Source organism: Xiphophorus maculatus, chromosome 23, assembly GCF_002775205.1.
Source record: "Xiphophorus maculatus strain JP 163 A chromosome 23, X_maculatus-5.0-male, whole genome shotgun sequence".
NCBI classification, from domain to species: domain Eukaryota; kingdom Metazoa; phylum Chordata; class Actinopteri; order Cyprinodontiformes; family Poeciliidae; genus Xiphophorus; species Xiphophorus maculatus.
In genome coordinates, this window is record NC_036465.1 from 24,926,670 (window position 1) to 24,944,602 (window position 17,933).

Below are 17,933 nucleotides of genomic sequence, written 5' to 3' on the forward strand. Positions count from 1 at the left end.
AGAAAGTTTTCTGTTAGTTCACACCAAGAGTCTGAAACTTTTACAACCACAGAGCCGTTTTCGCTTAAAGATTTTAAATAAATATATGCAATAGAAAATCTGTGGTCATTTTTTGTTATAAAACACGAGTTTATTTCTGCTTTTTTTTTTTTAAGTTTTAAAATAAAGAAAAAAACATTTACAAAAAGAGGACTGACACGTTTGTTGATGTTTGAGGAAATTGATTCTAACAAACAAAAAAGCAAACATGTATTTCTGATACTTGAGTCATTCTGTTGTGGAAATTGAATGCAGATTTTATCTCATACAAAAAAACAAACAAATAAAATCTGAATTACATACTTATATTTTAAAAGAAATTGTTGTTTCTGCACCGTTTTAGTCAAATTATTAAGAGCCATGGTAGAATGTCCAAAGAGCCACTTGCTCTTGAACATTAGACTAAAACTGATGACCAACATAGATAATGTTCTGGAGGAAAACTAACCCTGAACATGTTTTAACACTGTAAAACACAGCGGTGGCTTCATCATGCTGTGGATGACTTTTGTCAGCAAAGACATGTAAGCTAATTAGAGTTTATTTCGGAAAAATAAGTGACATACATTTGAGACTGTGGGAGAAGCTTATCTTGTAAAAGTAACAATTGTCTATTGCAAAAAAAAATCCTAATAAAGCACATGGACGTTTGTGGTTCTCACAAAAGGCGATAAAATTCATAGTTTATTATACTTTTGTGAGGCTTTTTGCAAAGTTCTTTGAGCATTCAGACAGTAAAACCCAAATATCTTCCACTTTACAACTTCATATCCTTTTTAACAGAACTTATGATCAAGTGTGAAATCAGCTCTTTGAATTTTTAGAGAACGCTCAGTAACTGTTAAACTGCTCTTGCTCTTCACATTGCACTCTGAGTGAAATTCAATTTCAGACACAGCTGGTTTCACTTCCAAATTATTATTTTTCTGTTTTACAGCTGTGCTCAGTCATGTCTCATAATCTGACCTGATAAACAGCCAGATTTTATTGAGTTTGCAGAGAAAACAGCGTCCAGCCTGCGCAGGGCGCCGAGCCGCAGGGCGCCGAGCGCGGCGGGCGCAGCGAGGTGGAGTCCTGCAGGAGACGACCGACGCGCGGCGTGTTTGTGCTGCGCCGCTGTGTGTGTCACGCATGCTAATCTAATGAATGAGAAGTATGTTTACACTTCTAAACTCGCCGCAGAGCCTCTCTCCTGTTTCGAGATGCCATTTCACATGATTGGAAGCAAATGACTCCCGGGGTCAAATTTCCCTCCCTTTTTCTTTTTTTCTTTCTTTTTTTTACTGCCCGTCAATCACCGCCGGAGGGCCCACAGACGTCCGTCCCCTCCTCGTGTTATTCCAAGCTGGAATCGGAACGGGTTCCGTGTTATTTCAGCCGCCACCTACAAGAGGATCATGTTGACACGCTTTACGGCGCCGGAGGAACAGAGGAGGACATTCACCATCAGCAGGCTGATAAAAGCTTCACTCCGCAGCCACTTCCAGGCAGACTTTTGCTGTACTTTGCATGTCAAGAATGAAATCAGAGGCTCTGCAGCCAGACAGAATGTCATGTTATATTGCATAGGATGGTAAATGTATCTTAGAGGCGCTGGGATTCTCGCAAAAATGATTGCACCTCCCATAACTCCTTGCAGCTCAAACTAACACGCTGTTCTCTCTGCAGACGATTACATCTTTTTCGTTTTCAGCAAGTTTGGGCGTCAGCTTAAACCACGCTGGACGGAGACAGGTGCAGAGTTCAGGTCTCCTCGGATGAAAGCAATTTGTATAATTGAAAGATCAGGAATTAGTTGGGAGTTTAGAATGATTGTCCTACAAGGTAGGCAAACATGGAAATGACAGACAGTATCGAGTGACCCGGCGCTGATTGTGTCTGCCTGTGCACAAAGGGCGAGCTGTCTGATAGTGCTGCTGCACCTGACCGCTGGCTGAAACCGAGGGGCCATCCCCCTTTAGCCCGAGTTCCTCAATTGACTCCTTCCTGCTATTTTCCCCTCTCCGCCCCGTCCGGCCCACGTTAGCTCGCTGACACGCTCGGCTATGACAAGTAAATTGCTGTTTGGTTATGACCGTTTGTCGGGAAACAGTCCATTTCCAGCCACCATCCCCCCGCTTTGCCTAAACCACCAGAAGAAGAGAGGGAGGGTTGGGTACCGGGCCCTCGAAGTCGAAGCTGAAGGCAGGAATTATCACATCAGCGGCTAAACAGGCGTGTCCCATTTGGTACACGCAGTCTCACATTGGGTCTATTTCATTTGATTTTCATAAACTTTCTTAGCTGAAAAGCCACAAGAGAAAGTCTGCACCTCTCCAACAATGACTCTTTGGACTGTGTTGGTGAACAAAGGTCTGTTTTCTGGTGCATCTGGGCCCAATAAAGAGCTCTGCAGCACAATCACTTCACCTCCAGGAGGCTCTGATTAGTCGTAATGGTTGTACGGCTGCCTGAACTCTGGGAGCTGTTGCACCGAGCCGAAACCACAGAGAGACTTGATGAGCTCATGGTATCGGTCGGAGCCCGACACCGAATCCTCAGAGCAAACAGAAAACACACTTTTGTTCGCTGTCAGAGAACTCCACGTGATGAATGCAGGGCCATTTGTCATGCAAAACCGGAAAACACTTTGCTGATATGTACATTTTTGTGTCTGCGTCGGCGTGTGTCTGTGTAAGGTACGTACATAAATACACATCGTCACCTTCAGAGAGTAATGGCCTAAGTCAATTTTTTTGCCAAAAGTGATTCTTTTGTCAAAAAAATTATACAAGCAATTATTTTAGGAATTTGACAATATATACATATTTGCAGATATACCTATAATTCCCCTGTATGTTTCTGCGTTGGTATGCTAAAAAACATTTTGAACCTTTTTGACCAAAATAAACTTTAATTATTTGACATAACCCAGGCTCCTCTTATTGATGCTCTTTGGTAGCATTGTGTGAAGAAGTTGGCTTAAATAACTATAACCTCACAGAAACACTATGTAAAAAAAAACAACAACAATCTACTGCCACCCTGAAGAGAAAAGTTTGTACATTTATTCCAACTTTGGATGTTTTGGCTCAGGATTGACCAGCTTCAGGATCGTTTTTTTGTGCTTGAGCTTCCAACACGTCGTTTTGAACCGTTCTTAAATATAAAGGTCCACTTCCCAGTCAGTTACTTTCTCCCCCATTCGGTTTTGCTTGGTCCTAAGAGTCCAGCTGTCAGAGGCAGTGGTTGGAGGTCTGCTGCCAGGCGGGGTGCCGCAGCAGGCAGTCCGTGGTGTCTTCGCTCAGTTTGCCGTGTCTAGAAATAGCTGTGAGTTGGGGACTCAGGGGAAAGCTGTAGCTGTAAAGACAGTAGGGGGTCGTAATGTCAGAGAGATGAGGCAGGAGGGATGATCCCGGGGGGCTCAGGGAGCTGTGTAGGGGGACGAGGCACGGGGAGCTCCCGGGGGACCTGTGCAGACATGGATCCCTGCAGTGAAGGGGTTTCTTCCCCTGCAGCGCCGTCAGAAGTGGCAGGTCCGCTAGAGGCGGCAGAGAAGGAATGCCTTTCAGTCCGTCCGCTCCCAGGGAGGAGAAGACTCTGCCGGGTGGCTGAGAAATGGAGGGCGCGGCGGTGGACGCCTTCCCGAAGAGGGGCAGGGTGAGAGCGTGGAGAGCGGCGTCCGGGCAGGAGAACGGAAGAAGAGGTGAAGGCGACGAGAGAGGGAGGAAGTTCTTCGCACTGCTGCTCGGCGACAGGGAGCTTCCTGTCAACAGATATCATGAACTGGAGTCACTCCGTTATGTGAGAAAGCGTAGGAAACTTTAGACAAGAAATCTAAACAGATTTTCAGATTAGTACCTTGGAGCTGGATGGAGAAAGGCTTAAAGTCAAAGCTCAGAGGGGCTCTCCAGGGGTATGACTCCAACAGGCCGTCCAAAACCCCCCTACACACACACACACACACACACACACACACACACACACACACACACACACACACACACGCGCACACACACACAAGTCCTGATTTACTGTGTAAACATTAAAAATCCTTACGTAGGGATTCAAATGTTGATTCTGAAAGGTGTGAAATTCTGCACTGTGCTACTCAGCTTTATTTGAAGGTTTTACACGGCTTCACATTTCAGTGGTTAAAACTGAAATCCCCTCCTGACTCGTTTAGCCAAATGCTAACCGGGTCAGGTTAGCATGATGCTAACCGACCTGTAGAGTAAAAGCGTTGGTGTTCTGCGTCTGGCGAGGTCCGCCGTACCTGTTCCGTCCCGGGTCTCTGAAGCCTTTGGCGAACGGGTTCCTGTCGATCTTCAGCTTGGTGATCTTGCCCAAAAGAGAGGAACAAATTCAGAGCATCAGCTGGCCATCTGTTCTCTGACAATGAGTTCGGCTTCACACGGGAGGGGAAAGTGGCAGAACTCCCCTCCTTTCTGTTTGGATTTTATCAGCCCTGTCAAACATTGTTCAGAGAGAGGAGTTTGTACGGTTTTATGCCTCGCTTTAACGGGCAGTGGACCCCGGCAGCTGTAGCAATCCCATCTTGTTACTAAGCTGCTGTAATAATATGTTCCCTGGTAGTAAAATGACCCCTGATGAAAAGTCCCACAGGCGGCTCTGTTACTGCAGGAAGGGCAGCGAGCGGCAGGGTCAGGGTCAGGGTCAGGGTCAGGCTGGCCTCGCAGATGAAAACACTGGACTTATGGTTTCACCGAGACCACATGCAGTACTGAAGCTCCACAAACTGGAGGTTCATTCATTCACATGTGACGTTCAACAGACGGGATCACAGCTACCAACATGTTTACTACAAAGAGCAAACCTCTGCTTTCTGGTCATTTCCGGAGAAGACGACGCACACCCTCAGTTTGACCTAGCCGTGCTCCGACCAGCTAGCATAGCATATGTACGCTAACTACAACTGGGATGTATGAAAAACAACAACTTTTGGTGAGGAAAGAGTTGCTGAGAGAAATAGACTCAAACCCAGTCACGTTTAGTTGCTGTCAGGTGTTTAAAAATAAATTTAAAGGAAGAAGTTAAAGTAAATACTGTACCCAGTTTTCTATGGAGACAGGTTAGCTGTTCATACAGGCTGCTAACACAACCAGCTAGCGTTAGCATGTCGTTTCACTCTTAAGACTTTTTCGTCCTCTTCCTGTTTTAGTGCCAACTTGATGATTTCTCAGGTAGATAAGAAACGCATCTAGCTAAGGCAGTCAATTCTCACCGAGGTAATATTTGTGAATATGGAGTGAATAATCTTTAGCAGCTAACAGGAAGGCTAAACATATTGTCTTACAGTTTCTCTGTTTCGTGTTTCTAAGGTTTGGGAAGGTCTATTATGGAACATGATGGATTCTGAGATGTTAGCAGTTTTTAAAAAAAATTAGAGTCAAGACAATGATCTACGGACTCAAGTAAATAGTCATGTTAACTCATAGTAATAGTTTTATTGTCTATGTGGCTCATTGAAGATGCAAAAGTTTTAGTTTTGAAGCTGATAGCTTTAAATGACTAATTCCTGTTTTGCAGTTTTACTCTCTTGCACATTGTAGCGATGCAGCTAATGACCGCCTGCAGCTGGAAAACCTGAACTTATTTTCATGTTGTTCCTATGTTGTTTTAAATTACAGCTGTTAAAGGGAAATCAGAATCAGCTTTAGGACGCTTTGTTAAAACTGCAGTTATTAAATCAACCACAAAGCTCTGGCAGGCGGGACTAATCATTTCTGAGCCCCAGAAAATCAGAAAACCCGTGCATTACTGATGCCCTGGTTTTAGTTTAGTTTTCTTCTTCTTCTTCTGAATATGCAGTCCAGTCGAAGCTCACTTTTATTATGTTCAGATCAAAACGTTTCAAAGCAGCAGCTGGTATTCGCCAGGCTACCGCAGAGTCTTTGTCGGTGTCAGTGAAGCGTCACCTGTTGGTTCTGGTAGGCCGTGACGGTGGTGAACTCCGTCTCCGGGAAGGAGAAGGTGTTCACCCCTTCGGCTGGCAGGGACTGGATCTGGGACAGGTCCATCCGAGGGTCGTGCCGGATGATGTGCACCCGGGGCTTGTACTTGTGCATCGACTGAAGAATGATCTGCTGGCCGACAGAAGGAAGACACGTCGAGATTCGTTAAGTTAATTGGACGGGGTGTTTTCTTCGCTGACATTTAGAAATGTAGCAGGAGAATTGGATTAGCTCTCTACCTGAAAGTAACGGAAAAATCCCAAAAAGCTCCATCACCACTTTTATTTTGTATGGGAGCGGGCATTTAATTTTTAATTTGAACATTCCAATAAAACCAAACAACTGCTGTAAAATAAAGGGAAACCGTGTAGTTTGTCGGATTGCATTGATAAAAATAAAAGGAACTATATGAAAGCTTAGTGATTCTACAGAACCAATAATAATAAAACACTTGGATTAGAATAAGTAAGTCTAAATACAAAATGCATAAGGGATTCAACTAAACAATTTGGATCCAAAACAAAAGAAAATTGTTTTTAGCGCCCAGGTGTGTCATCACTGCACCTTAGTAATTTGTGAAATTGTTTAGAATAGACGAATTACATCTGTTTTATTTGTTAAATCTCCTGTTTAATTTAAGTTAAACAAAATTACAAACATGAAAAGTTAGTTCAACACCCAGAAAAAAGTGATTATTTTCACGTCAGTTGATGAAATGAAATGAAATATTTATGAAATGAACACAGTCAGTTGGTTCTTTAATACGTTTTTGTTTTGTTTTTTAACCCATAATATGTTAAAAATGTATTAATCGTATTAATTTAGCCCATGGGTTCTTGTCAAAATTCAACACTAAACAAAATCCTTAAAAGTCACGGATATTTAATCAATCCAAGCCACTTTTTTTTTTTTTTTACCTACATTTGAACTCAACACAAGTCTTTCTGTTGGCGCCTTTTCGAGGGAAGGGAACATCATCCACTTTATTCCTGTTCATCTACATTTTTGACTGATTACAAACAGGGAAACCAAAACCAAAGGTCCAGCAGCTGGTGTAATTAAAAGGTTTTTCTTTTCTTTTTTAAATAGCAGAATTTGGTTTCCTTACGAAGTGCTTTTGTGTTTCAGCTTCCAGCGTAAATATCGAATCACCGCCTCTTGTTTTGTGCCCAAACCCTCCCGGACTCCACATCTGTGCCGTTTCCACGTTCAGCTCTCGGAGCCCAGAAGGATTTCCACTTCCTTCCTCTCCTGCCCCTCAACATCGGACCCGGCCGGGAAAGGTGACGGTGATTTAAGGAGAGCTGAAGCTAAGAACTGACTCTGACGTCCGGCACGACTTGCAAATGTGAGGACAGGCTACGGCCTCAACATGTTATCAAAACAAAACAACAACAACAACAACAAAAAGAAATCCACTGTCCATACACTGCAAAAACAAGTCTAGGAGATGCTTAAATTTGAATGAGAAATATCAGTTTATTTTTGTTGTTGCTGCTGTTTTGGTGTCTGGTCCTGCCTTGACATTAGGATCTAATCGTCTTCGCTTGTGTTGTGTTGTGAAAAATTACAGAAACTCAATCAAATGTCACAGGATTTGTGGGAATCGCCAAAGTCCAACTTGGCAGGAAGTCGACAGAAAGTTGAACCCTGAGCCACGGATTTAACCAGTTTGTGGTGTAAAACTGAAATAAAGTTACTCAAAAGCCCAACAAAAAAAAAATCTACCCTTGTAAAACATAGAAGAAATTCTTCCCATCAGTCTTAGTGATTAAATTCAACTTCTTTTTTTTTTGTTTGTTTTTGTTTTCATCCCAGATCGACAGGACAGATGTGGGCGAGGAGGAGGAAAGCGACCCCAGGGGTCAACCTACATGTCCCTTATCGTCCATCTCGTTGTTGGTGAGCTTGACCCGGTCGAAGCTGATCACCTGTCGCATCCACGTCTCCCCCGTGCACGGCGAGTCCGGGTGAACGTAGAGGCGCGGAGAGATGCACGAGTGGTCCGTGTTCCCGGCCACCATCCACTGCGAGCTGTGGTACACGTACCTGCACAAAAACAAACAAACAAACAACAAAAACAAACAAAAAAACGTCAGCAAGTAAAGGGCTAAAAGAAAAGCTACACTGTAAAAAAAAAAAAGAAGGAATTTGGGAAAGTTTAATGCATCCTTTCTATTTTACTTTAATTTTAACGATGGCCTTCTTCCAACGTCAGCCGCTTTATTTAGGTGACAAATCACGCGAGAGCGAAGCAGCAGCCGCTGACCTCACCGAGCAGGTGAGGCCGACGCGTTTCTCTGGGTTTTTATTAGGAATGAATGTTTCAACTCGCTGAACGCTCTTCTGTCAGAAGAGGTGTGGCTTGAAGGATTTCACTTTTCATCCAGCTTCAGATATTAGCAACAAAAACTGAGGCCAGACATGCTGGCTTAGCGCAACAACAACAACAAGATGTATTTACAAAAGGAAAGAGAGAGAGAGAGAGAGTTGAGTTTATGAAAAGGGGATTTTGAGAGCAAAACGCAAACTCGCCATCTGAGACCAGGTGAAATATAACCACGTTTATGATCGCATTTATTGTTAGTTTTGTTTTAATCACAAACCAGCGCTGTTTCGTTTCTCTCTTTTTTGGGAGAAACTGTGAAGCTGCTTCTTTGCACTTATTAAACTGTTTTTTTTTTTTTTTTTTTGTACATTAATATCTTCAATTTCGAGTGTTTCCCTAATCAGGCGTATTTTTATATAAGCTCCTTGACTGAATATGTTAAACACATTTTCATATTTTCTGCGCTGCGTCCAAAGTTTAAGCCAGTGGAAAAACCGAACAGTTGGAGCGACGACTCGTTTATTTCAGCCAATAAAAGCAGACGTTATTTGGTTGAAATGGCCTTCAAAAAAATAAAAAAATAAATAAAAAAAAGTTTGAATTAAACAAATTTTATTAAGTACATTTATTAGAGCCTTTTAGCTGTGAGGCTATAAACAGCTGCTAACTCGTTAAGGTGCAGCAAAAGGAAAGAAAGCATTGAGTTGAATCTCCACGGTTTGTTTCGTGACTCCACTCACCTGTAGCGCTTGGAGTCCACGGGCATGACGTCCATTGCCACGTAATACTGCTGGCAGGGGTCCAGGTTGCGCACTTTGACGCGCACAGAAGGAAACATTCTTCTAAAGACAAGCGCAAAAAAGAAAAAAAAAGAAAAAGAAATGCATTAAATCAAATATCCCGATAATATTGGCAATTTTGCGATACATTTTGTGACGTATTAAAACTCAAAACGGTGTTAATTTTTTATTATTATTCTTCCGAATATTTATTTTTGTTTGTTTGGTTTTTTTTTTTTTTTTTTTTTGGAATATAAACACCTCTGGGAAAAATGAACCCCATAGAAAACCTGCAACCAGACACTGACTCCTGAACTCTTCCTGAGTTCAAACACCAGCGTTGTTGTCTCTAAATGAACATGAACTTGTTTTCTTTGCATTAACCTGAGGACTGAAGGCGCCGCATCCTTTTCCTTACTTTGACCATTTGTCATTGTGCGCTGTCAGTAGTTCATGGAATAAAAGAAAAAAATGTTTTCATTTTACTCAAACGTAGACGTATAAAAACGTAAAATCGGAGAAACGGATCATTTTAAGTGGTCTCTTAATTGCTGCATATATACATTTATATCCACAAAAACAAACTTTGACCCACTTTCTGCCCCTTTCTCTGTAAAACATGGACGAAAGACGGAAATGTCTCCCAATATCCCGATTGGTTTCTGTTTCTTTAAACTCGCGCTACAAACTGATAAGCCGCTCATTTGTTTGGAAAACCACCAGTTTTCTTTATTCATCCCTAAACGGCCGCAGCGCGTTGGAAGGTCTTTTTTCCCCGCCTGATAAACGCGCACCTGTGGCCGCAGAGCAGTTAATGTAAATGCCGGAGCGATACGTGCTGCTGATTATGGCCACTTTGGAGTTCAGTCGTAACTGACAGCGATAACGTGGACTGTTCATAGATGGGGGTCTTTTTTGTGTGTTTGTTTTTTTTTTTTTTTTTTTTTTTTTGTTTTTTAGACAACGCGTTGTCTGATTTAAACAGAAAAGTCCGCTGGACGGTTTATTTTTCATTCATCTGATCACAATCTGATGGAAAAGTTTCGCTTGTCCACCAGATGAGACGTTTTGACGGGCTGCGTTCATTCTGGAAGTTGGAACAGCCAGTTGTGTTGGACTGTCACTAAGTCAGGCCTGTGGTTTTGTTTTCTTTTTTCTTTTTTCTTTCTTTTTACCTGCCGGCTTTGGTGATGATCATCTCGGTTCCGATCTCATAGAATCTCTTCCACAGCTCGGAGCCCTGCAGCTCCGCCCGGACCTCTCTGTCCGGCCGGGAGTCGCTCTCCGCGGCCCCCGGCTCCGACTCCTCCGGCCCGCTCTGTCCCGGCGCGTCTCCAGGCCTCCATGAACCTGCTACGGTCATCTGTCTGGCGGTGTGTTCGGACAGGCCTTGAAAAATAATAATAATAATAATAATAGTTTTAAAAACAAACAAACATATGTTTGAGTTATTTTGGGTGTCTTTCAAGGTTGTTAAAGAAATATCGGGACGCCTTCTTAGGATAACTCCAGAACTAAAGCTCTATTTAACATGACACGCGATGGACATATTTGCTTTTGAATCACAGTAGCCAAGTGGATTATAAAACAAAATAGATTATTAAAAATAAGTAACTAAAAATCTAACTTCTTCCCTCCACTTTGCGTGAAACTTTGTTGCATCCCCAGCTTTACGCGCGTTCTCACCGCTGTGGATGCCGCCGGCCGCGTCTGCAGCCGCGCTTGACTCGCGCCTCTCGGACACTTTCATCCTCTTGGAGGGTTTCCCCACCAGCGCCTCCACGGAGAACGCGTGAGCCCGGGAGCTCAGGCCCTGCATCCCGGGCGACAAAGAGGAGAGAGACGGGAAAAAAGAAAAAAGAAAAAAAGAGGAAAAAAAAAAAAAACAGCGTGTAACCGGCCGAATTCCCAAGATTTATCCTTCCGGGTCCCGCTAGAAAAGGAGGCAGGATGGGGCACCAGAAGCGGCGGCGGCGCCTCAGGGAGTCCCTTCTCTCTCGCAGCGACTCCTGGACGCTGCGTGACGGATCCGGTGCGCTGCCATGTGTTCTCTGGGACGCGCGCTGCTCTTCGTCCAAAATCGTTGATTGTTGGCACGCCTCTCCACCTCGACGCAAAACTCTCCCCACCTCCTTCATCCATGCCCCGGTCTCTCTCCCTCTTTTTTTCCCCCCCTTTGCCTCTTTGCTTGTTCCTCTGGTCCCTCTGCGTGACGCGCAGAGGGAGGGAAGAAGGATCACTCCACACAAATATACACAGGATCGTATAGTAAAAACTATTGTTCAACTATGTTAAATGGTTGTTGATGGTTTATTTTAAGCACGTTGATATTGGCGGTGGTCGACGCGGATTTAAAGTTTTATCTTTGTTTTTAAAGTTTTATTGTGATAAGGATGAAAGTGAGAATAAGAACTATTTATTACTTCTGCTTAGCAGCTGTGTGACTGACATCAGCTAACATAAATGCTGCTGTTGGGGAAACCTGCACACGTACAGTCCGGTTCTTTGGGAAACTCCTAAAGATTCTTTACGATTTGTACAATAAATCGCACTTTTCGATCACTAAATATGTTTTAATGACTAAAATTTGAAAAAAACAATTTTTTTGTCATATTTTTCAAATTTATTGACAATTATTTATATGCTCATTGAACAAATATTGGGAAAAAAACCCCAGTAAGACTGAAAATCCCAGGTCTTTTTAATTGTAAAAAAAAAAAAAACAGTCAGTTTTTTAAAATTTATCGTTATTGTGACCAAGATAAATCTGAATTATTATAATGATAAGAAACTTATCATGATAAATTATATAATAAATGCCCACTCTTGAAACGTGAAGATAAAGCCAGTCAAGCAGCACTACTGCCATTACTAATATAGTAGTTCATAATAATACCTGTTCAAAAAGGAAATGGTGAAAAAAATCTTCCCAAATCAAATTGTTGCTTTACAGTCGATCTCCAAAACCAGCGACATGGAGGATATTAATAAATATTTTTCATGCACATCCACAAATACATCTGCAGCAGGCAGCAAAAATCACACGCCGATTTATTCTTTCGCTTTTTCTCACACACTTTCACAAACTTTAGGGATTTTATGGGAGCAGATCGACTCAACGCGCCTGCAAAGTTGAGACATGGCGGCAAAAGGACGCGCGGGTCTTTCACAAACAAAGATCTGAAAGGTGTGGCGTGCATTTGCATTCGGCCCCGCTCCCTCTGATGGCCCCCACTTCAACCGACTCCCTTCAGAAAGCTCCCGATGTGGAATATGATCTATTTCCACACCTCAGTGGTTCGTTTGAGAACATCACATTCACACTGAGTGCAGCGCGACTGGAAACCTCAACCGACCTGGCAAAGACTGCAGCGTCGATTGGATAAAGGGGCCCGGAGTTTCACGGTGTCACTGGAGGAGCTGCGGCGAGCTCGGGTGGGAAAATCGGTTGACGGGAGAAATATCGGTCATGCGCTTCACAAGTGGGACGTCCGTGAAAGAAAGAAGGAAGTCAGTGATGAACAAAACGAGGAGAACCAAAAAAACGTTTAAAGTTTTGGTCACATGAGACCAAAATGGACCTTTCGTTCGTCGGTCAACTTACATCAGGTCGCCCTGCAAGACCCTGAAACATGGTGGTGGCAGGAGCATGCTGCGGGGAAGCTTTGCTACAGTAGAGAGCTTGATCAAAGTCGATGGGATAATTAATAGGACTAGGGGGGAAAAAACCTGTTAGAGAATGCAAAGGACTTGAGACTGGGGTCAAAGTTCACCTTCCAGCAAGACAACGACCCTAAAGACAGCAGCCAGAGAGACAACTCAGATCAGCACATTTGACTTATTCAGGTTTTCTTTCTGTCTTTCTTTCTTTCTTTAGGAATAATTCAGGAGCTCCTGGACTAAAGCGTTGTGATTTTCACAGATGTTGAACCTTATGAACACGTTTCTATTTCTAATCATTTTTCTAATAGTTACAGATTTGATTTTATTGAGTTGGGAGATTAGTGTTAGTATGTGGAAAGTCAATTATTGTTATGTTTGTCTTCCACTTTAGCAATCTTCATTTTGTTTGTAGCATCAGTGAACGACTCGCAGCTCCAACCCATTCATTCATTCATTCATTCATTCATTCATTCATTCATTCATTCATTCATTCATTCATTTATTCATTCATTCATTCATTCATTCATTCATTCATTCATTCATTCATTCTCTGGTTCGTTTATGACAAATGGGTTATTTACGTCTCACTGACTTAACAAAAACGATTATTATTGTTAGCTGAGGACGGAAGTTGTAGCTGATTCAGTTGCACGTTACAGGAAACGCGTTTATTTAATTTGAGCTTCGTGTCATAAAGAGTTTGTCAAATAATGTCACTTTCGAATAAATCTGTAAATCTTAGCCTCGATTAAAGGCGATTCGATTTGATGGTCTGGAGTTTGAGCAGTTTTTTTTTCTCTCTCTCTCTTTTCCTCATGAACTGTTTTCTTTAAACGAGCCTTTCAGTTTTCCCCGGGATCGCCGCTCCACATTCAGACAGCCGATATCTAAATAAAATGGGTTTTAAGAGTATTGGAAGGGAAACAAAGGGCCAAATATTTAAGTCTGCAAATTCAGGACATCTGGGGGGGGGGAAGGGTGGGAAATATCTCCGTGAAACTCGCTGCTTCTCTGTTGAACTTAACATTTCCCATATTAATTTGAAGGGTTTCGCTGAGGCCCTTTATGTAGGTGGGACCTTCTAGTTCTCTCTCTCTCTCTCTCTCTCCTCGGTCAGGCCGTGCGTCAGTCTGCTTCTCATAAACGCGCGGATCGGATGGAGATCTCGGGCCATAATGACAGCTCGGGATTATTACATTACGGCTCGACATGAAATAGATCCGCTTTACACAAATAAAATTGAGCGAGGGCTCTGTTTAAAATGGTTTTAATCACATGCTATAATTGCTCTGAGGAGAAAACAAATGAGGGCTGTGTTTACGGCACGCTCGGTTTGCCCGCTGATGGAAATCTCCCGACAACAGCCGGGAAATGGAGAAGCTATGACCAACCCGAATCACATGTTGCTCCGCCATCGGAACCTGGACGGGAGTCGGCCTTTCAGCCCCTCCCCAGAAAACGTCTCCGTCTCCCGTTCAAGTGTTGGGGAGCCAAAGCGCACAACGTGGGCCAAGCCTCCAAAACCTGCACGGCTGCAGAGCCGGACTTAAGTACAAGCGAACTTTGCCACTTCGGTCCTGGAACCAGAGATGGCGCTGGAGGATATGGCTCACCGCCCAGGGGAGGGGGGCGGAACGCTCAAAAATAAAATGTTTTCTATTGCTTAGCGGCAATGTGTTGTGCTTGGGGTAAGCTAATGTCGCCTTGCTAATACTGATAACTAATTTATAGTGTTGGATTAAAGAGCTATTTCACCATTTTTTCTCTCAATTCTGCGTCAAAAGCCTTTAATCTTTAAACCGAGGCTTGGATATACGCTGAAGAGAGATTCTACGTAACACAGTTTGAGATTTGCATAACTTCAAAAAGATGTAGCTTAACGCATTACTTATTCTGATACGTGTCACTATAAAGCGTACGTTTTTTTGAACACTTTGTTACTCGAGTAAAGATGCCTTTTCTGGTCGAAAACAGTTTTCAGGTCTCTGATTTTGGAGGGATCCTGTTTGTTTTTGGGGGGTTTTTGTAAGAAGAACAATGAAATGTAAAAGAGGACAATGTGTGCGACAGGTGGTCCAAAACATAACAGAAAAATAAACAATTACAAGATTATCCCAGGGGAGCCTCCAGAAAGGTCAATCTTTGGAGTGTCTAGCGGTGCTCAAACGTCAAAACGGATTTATAGGAGTTTTATTTTGATGTGTTGCTGAGGAACTTTGAATTCAAAGACAAAAATCCTTCAATATTTTTGGAAAAATCTGGTGGTTTGACTGGATTGCACCAATTTAAGCATCATGACAAAGGTGTCTCTCTGAGAGTTATTAATGACCTTAAAGGTCATCAATGTACAAAGAGGTAAGTCCGTGCAGTGATATGTAAGGACCCCAGTGGTGCCCGTGGAGAATCCTGCTCATAAAAAGGCGCTTAAGGTCTCATCTTCGATCTAGACTTTCATGTAAAACGCCAATTTTAATTAATTTTATTTTTGAAGAATTTCAAAATAATTCAAGTTTACATTATATATATACTGTATATATGTATTTATTCATTTATATTTCTTTCATTCTGTCTTCAGCAGTCAGCTCATAAATCTTCCTCTCTCCATCAGCGGATGTCGGCGGCGTGAGGACGGCTGTCCTGGTGGCCCAGCTGGAAACGCCTTCCCCTCGTTGCTTTTCTAATCCAGCGCAAATCTGAGTTTGTCCTGTCCGGGGATGTTTGGCACACATGTTTCCTCTTATTAGGCCCAACACGAGCCCTCGGCGGAAACGCGACACTCTAACCCAATTTGGGTGAGATCCTCGGGTTCCCATAGAGGCGGAAGTCTGATGCGCGGCTGAAATCAGGAGCTCCGCCATCATTTCACGCCTCCGAGCCAGTCGACATGTTGTTGATTAATAACAACTAGCTAATTATTTGCTCGTTGTTAAAGCCGTGGAGGTGGCCTTAAATGAAACATGGCGGGTTAAACGGTAACCTCAGTACTGCCCCACAAACATAAAGGACGTTAAAACGGAAAAATCTCAGGGTAGCAATGATGAAATTACAACAATAAAATCTACATATCCCTCATAACTAATCCAAATGAGATTAATTATCTCATTTGTTAGAATTTAATTGTAGATTTGTACCAAATGTTACTATCAGTCATGTTCAGTGCCCAGCAGGTAACAGAGAAGGGCAAAACATTGACAACATAAAACAACCAATATAATATTTTTTACCCCTATTAGTTTATGTTATATAGCTTAAATGCAGGTACTTTTTGAAATGCCTGGGAATCTGTTAATATAAGTTTGTCTTGATGCAAGACAAAAAAAAAATCACAGAAAAAGCTTCCTTTTTGGGTCAATCAGAGTAAATATTTTATATTCTAAAAATCAAATGTATGCCATTAATTTTCCCACTGTAGATAAAATGTGTTCAGCATCTTAACCTAGCGGCACATTTAAAATATATATATATATATATTCCCAACATTGAGCACAACGCAGAGACGTCAGGCAGAATCAATCAATTTTGTGCTTTTGTGCCTCCCCTTGACAGAGTGGTTCCCTGCGTGGGCAGCCGCAGCGCTCGCATCAGAAGAAAACACCGCCAGGCGCTGAGTTCGGATCCCTTTCAAACCGCTTTGGTGTGAAAGACGTCGGCATGGCTGACCAGTTAGCGCGGCTGCTAATCGGCTTCAGCCAGACGGTGTGTGTTACAGGCAGCAGCTGGAGTGTGTGTGATTTGACGAGACGTTTCTTTATGGCAAACTGGGGGAATCAAACTCCCACTGAGAGAGTGTGAGCTGCTTTTTACCGCTTAATCACGAACCAATTCTTATTTATTTACATTAATACGAGAAACAAACCAGAGTATCTCAATAAAATACATTTTTAAAAAGCCATTATGGGACCAACAGTGTCCGGATTCTCTGCATCCATAAAACTAGCTTAAACAAATATTATTATTATTATTAACCTTTATTTCACCAGGAAAATCCAATTGAGATTAAAAATCTGTTTTGCAAGTAGAACCCCGGCCAAAACTGGCAGCAGCACAGAGTTTACAGAACATTCACACAAATTAGTGAAATGAATGCCTGGATATGTAGACGTGCGCCTCTATCTGCCAGATATTGATCTAAATATGTTCAATGCGTTAGGGAGATGAGCCTCATGCATACATTTTTAACTCGTTGGTCATACGGATTCCTCCTACATCCACTTGATTAACGAAATACAAATTAAAATACAAAAGCTGCTTCTTCTGTCTAATGTTTAAGTAAATACCAAACATGGCAGATTTTATCGAATTCATTTAGATGAGCTCAGGTCGCAACTCGATGGGACTGAACTTATTTCATTCAGAGGGTCCGGTTTAGGAAACACTAGAAGTGTGTCTAAGTGTCTTTATTCCCATCGGTAAATGAAGTTTATTTGGGCAGAACGTTTCAGCAACGGGGCATTTCAAAGTGCTTTGCATCACAGCAACACCAAAACGCAAAGTCACAGGAACACCAGCAGCTGAAAAGCCACATTTTTCCAACTGTAATTAAATGTGAAAATATGGGTCAACGTTTCATTTGTTATGATTCAAAGGCAACTCTAAACAGGCCGAGGGTTTTTAAGTCTTGATTTAAAGGAAGTCAGTCTTTCGGCTGTTTTGCAGGTTTCTGGAAGGTTCTGCTAGACTTGTGGTGCAGAGAAGCTGAATGCTGAACGTTTGGTTCTGGCTCTGTTGACGTTAATCTACCTAAACAAAATGTAGCAAACCGTCACACCAATTCTTTTTTATTAAATTCTAGCACCTTGTTTTATTAGTGTAATATCCATCTCTTTTTTCTTTTTTACCCTTACATAAAGTCTTTTTATATATATATATTGGGTTACAGTTGAAGCTGAAATGTGTGTGTGTGTGTGTGTGTGTGTGTTTGCAGCTGCAGAGCAGAGCCCAGAGAGTAATCACGAGCAGTTGCACGGCCATGCATCTTTGCGTATACAGTATGAGCGCACACACTCTCCCAGCTGGCAGTGTTTGCGTGTTTATAAACAGGCCTGTCCGCCTCTATCTCAGGGCTGAATGGAAGTGACGGGGCCCCCTGATGGTTTGTTTTATGTCGGGACCGTGATGCTGAGCAGTGTGTGTTCTCTCTCTCTGTGTGTGTGTGTGTGTGTGTGGTAA

The 17,933-nt window shown here is 42.6% G+C and overlaps 1 protein-coding gene across 2 annotated transcripts; it reads right to left on the minus strand.

The window, feature by feature from the left end:
* Positions 1-2,955: 2,955 nt before the first annotated feature.
* On the minus strand, positions 2,956-11,190 carry LOC102230162 (T-box transcription factor TBX22-like). 2 transcript variants are annotated; one of them, XM_023328899.1, is made up of 8 exons: positions 10,788-11,190; positions 10,277-10,490; positions 9,063-9,164; positions 7,868-8,042; positions 5,958-6,122; positions 4,295-4,359; positions 3,880-3,965; positions 2,956-3,784 (listed from the first exon to the last, which is right to left on the minus strand). In XM_023328899.1, exons 1-8 carry the CDS (start codon positions 10,918-10,920, stop codon positions 3,255-3,257), a joined length of 1,470 nt encoding a protein of 489 aa, XP_023184667.1. In that variant the 5' UTR covers positions 10,921-11,190; the 3' UTR covers positions 2,956-3,254. The 2 variants fall into 2 exon arrangements, with proteins under 2 accessions (XP_023184667.1, XP_023184666.1); XM_023328898.1 differs by having other exon boundaries at positions 5,958-6,125.
* Positions 11,191-17,933: the final 6,743 nt, after the last annotated feature.

Bases quoted from the DNA above. Each gene is read 5' to 3' on its own strand.
- LOC102230162 (XM_023328898.1), bottom strand. From the start codon at position 10,920: ATGCAGGGCCTGAGCTCCCGGGCTCACGCGTTCTCCGTGGAGGCGCTG. The intron at 10,491-10,787 runs GTGAGAACGCGC...TTATTTTTCAAG, and splicing joins GGCCGGCGGCATCCACAGCG to GCCTGTCCGAACACACCGCC. The intron at 6,126-7,867 runs GTAGGTTGACCC...TCTGTCGGCCAG, and splicing joins AGATGGACGATAAGGGACAT to CAGATCATTCTTCAGTCGAT.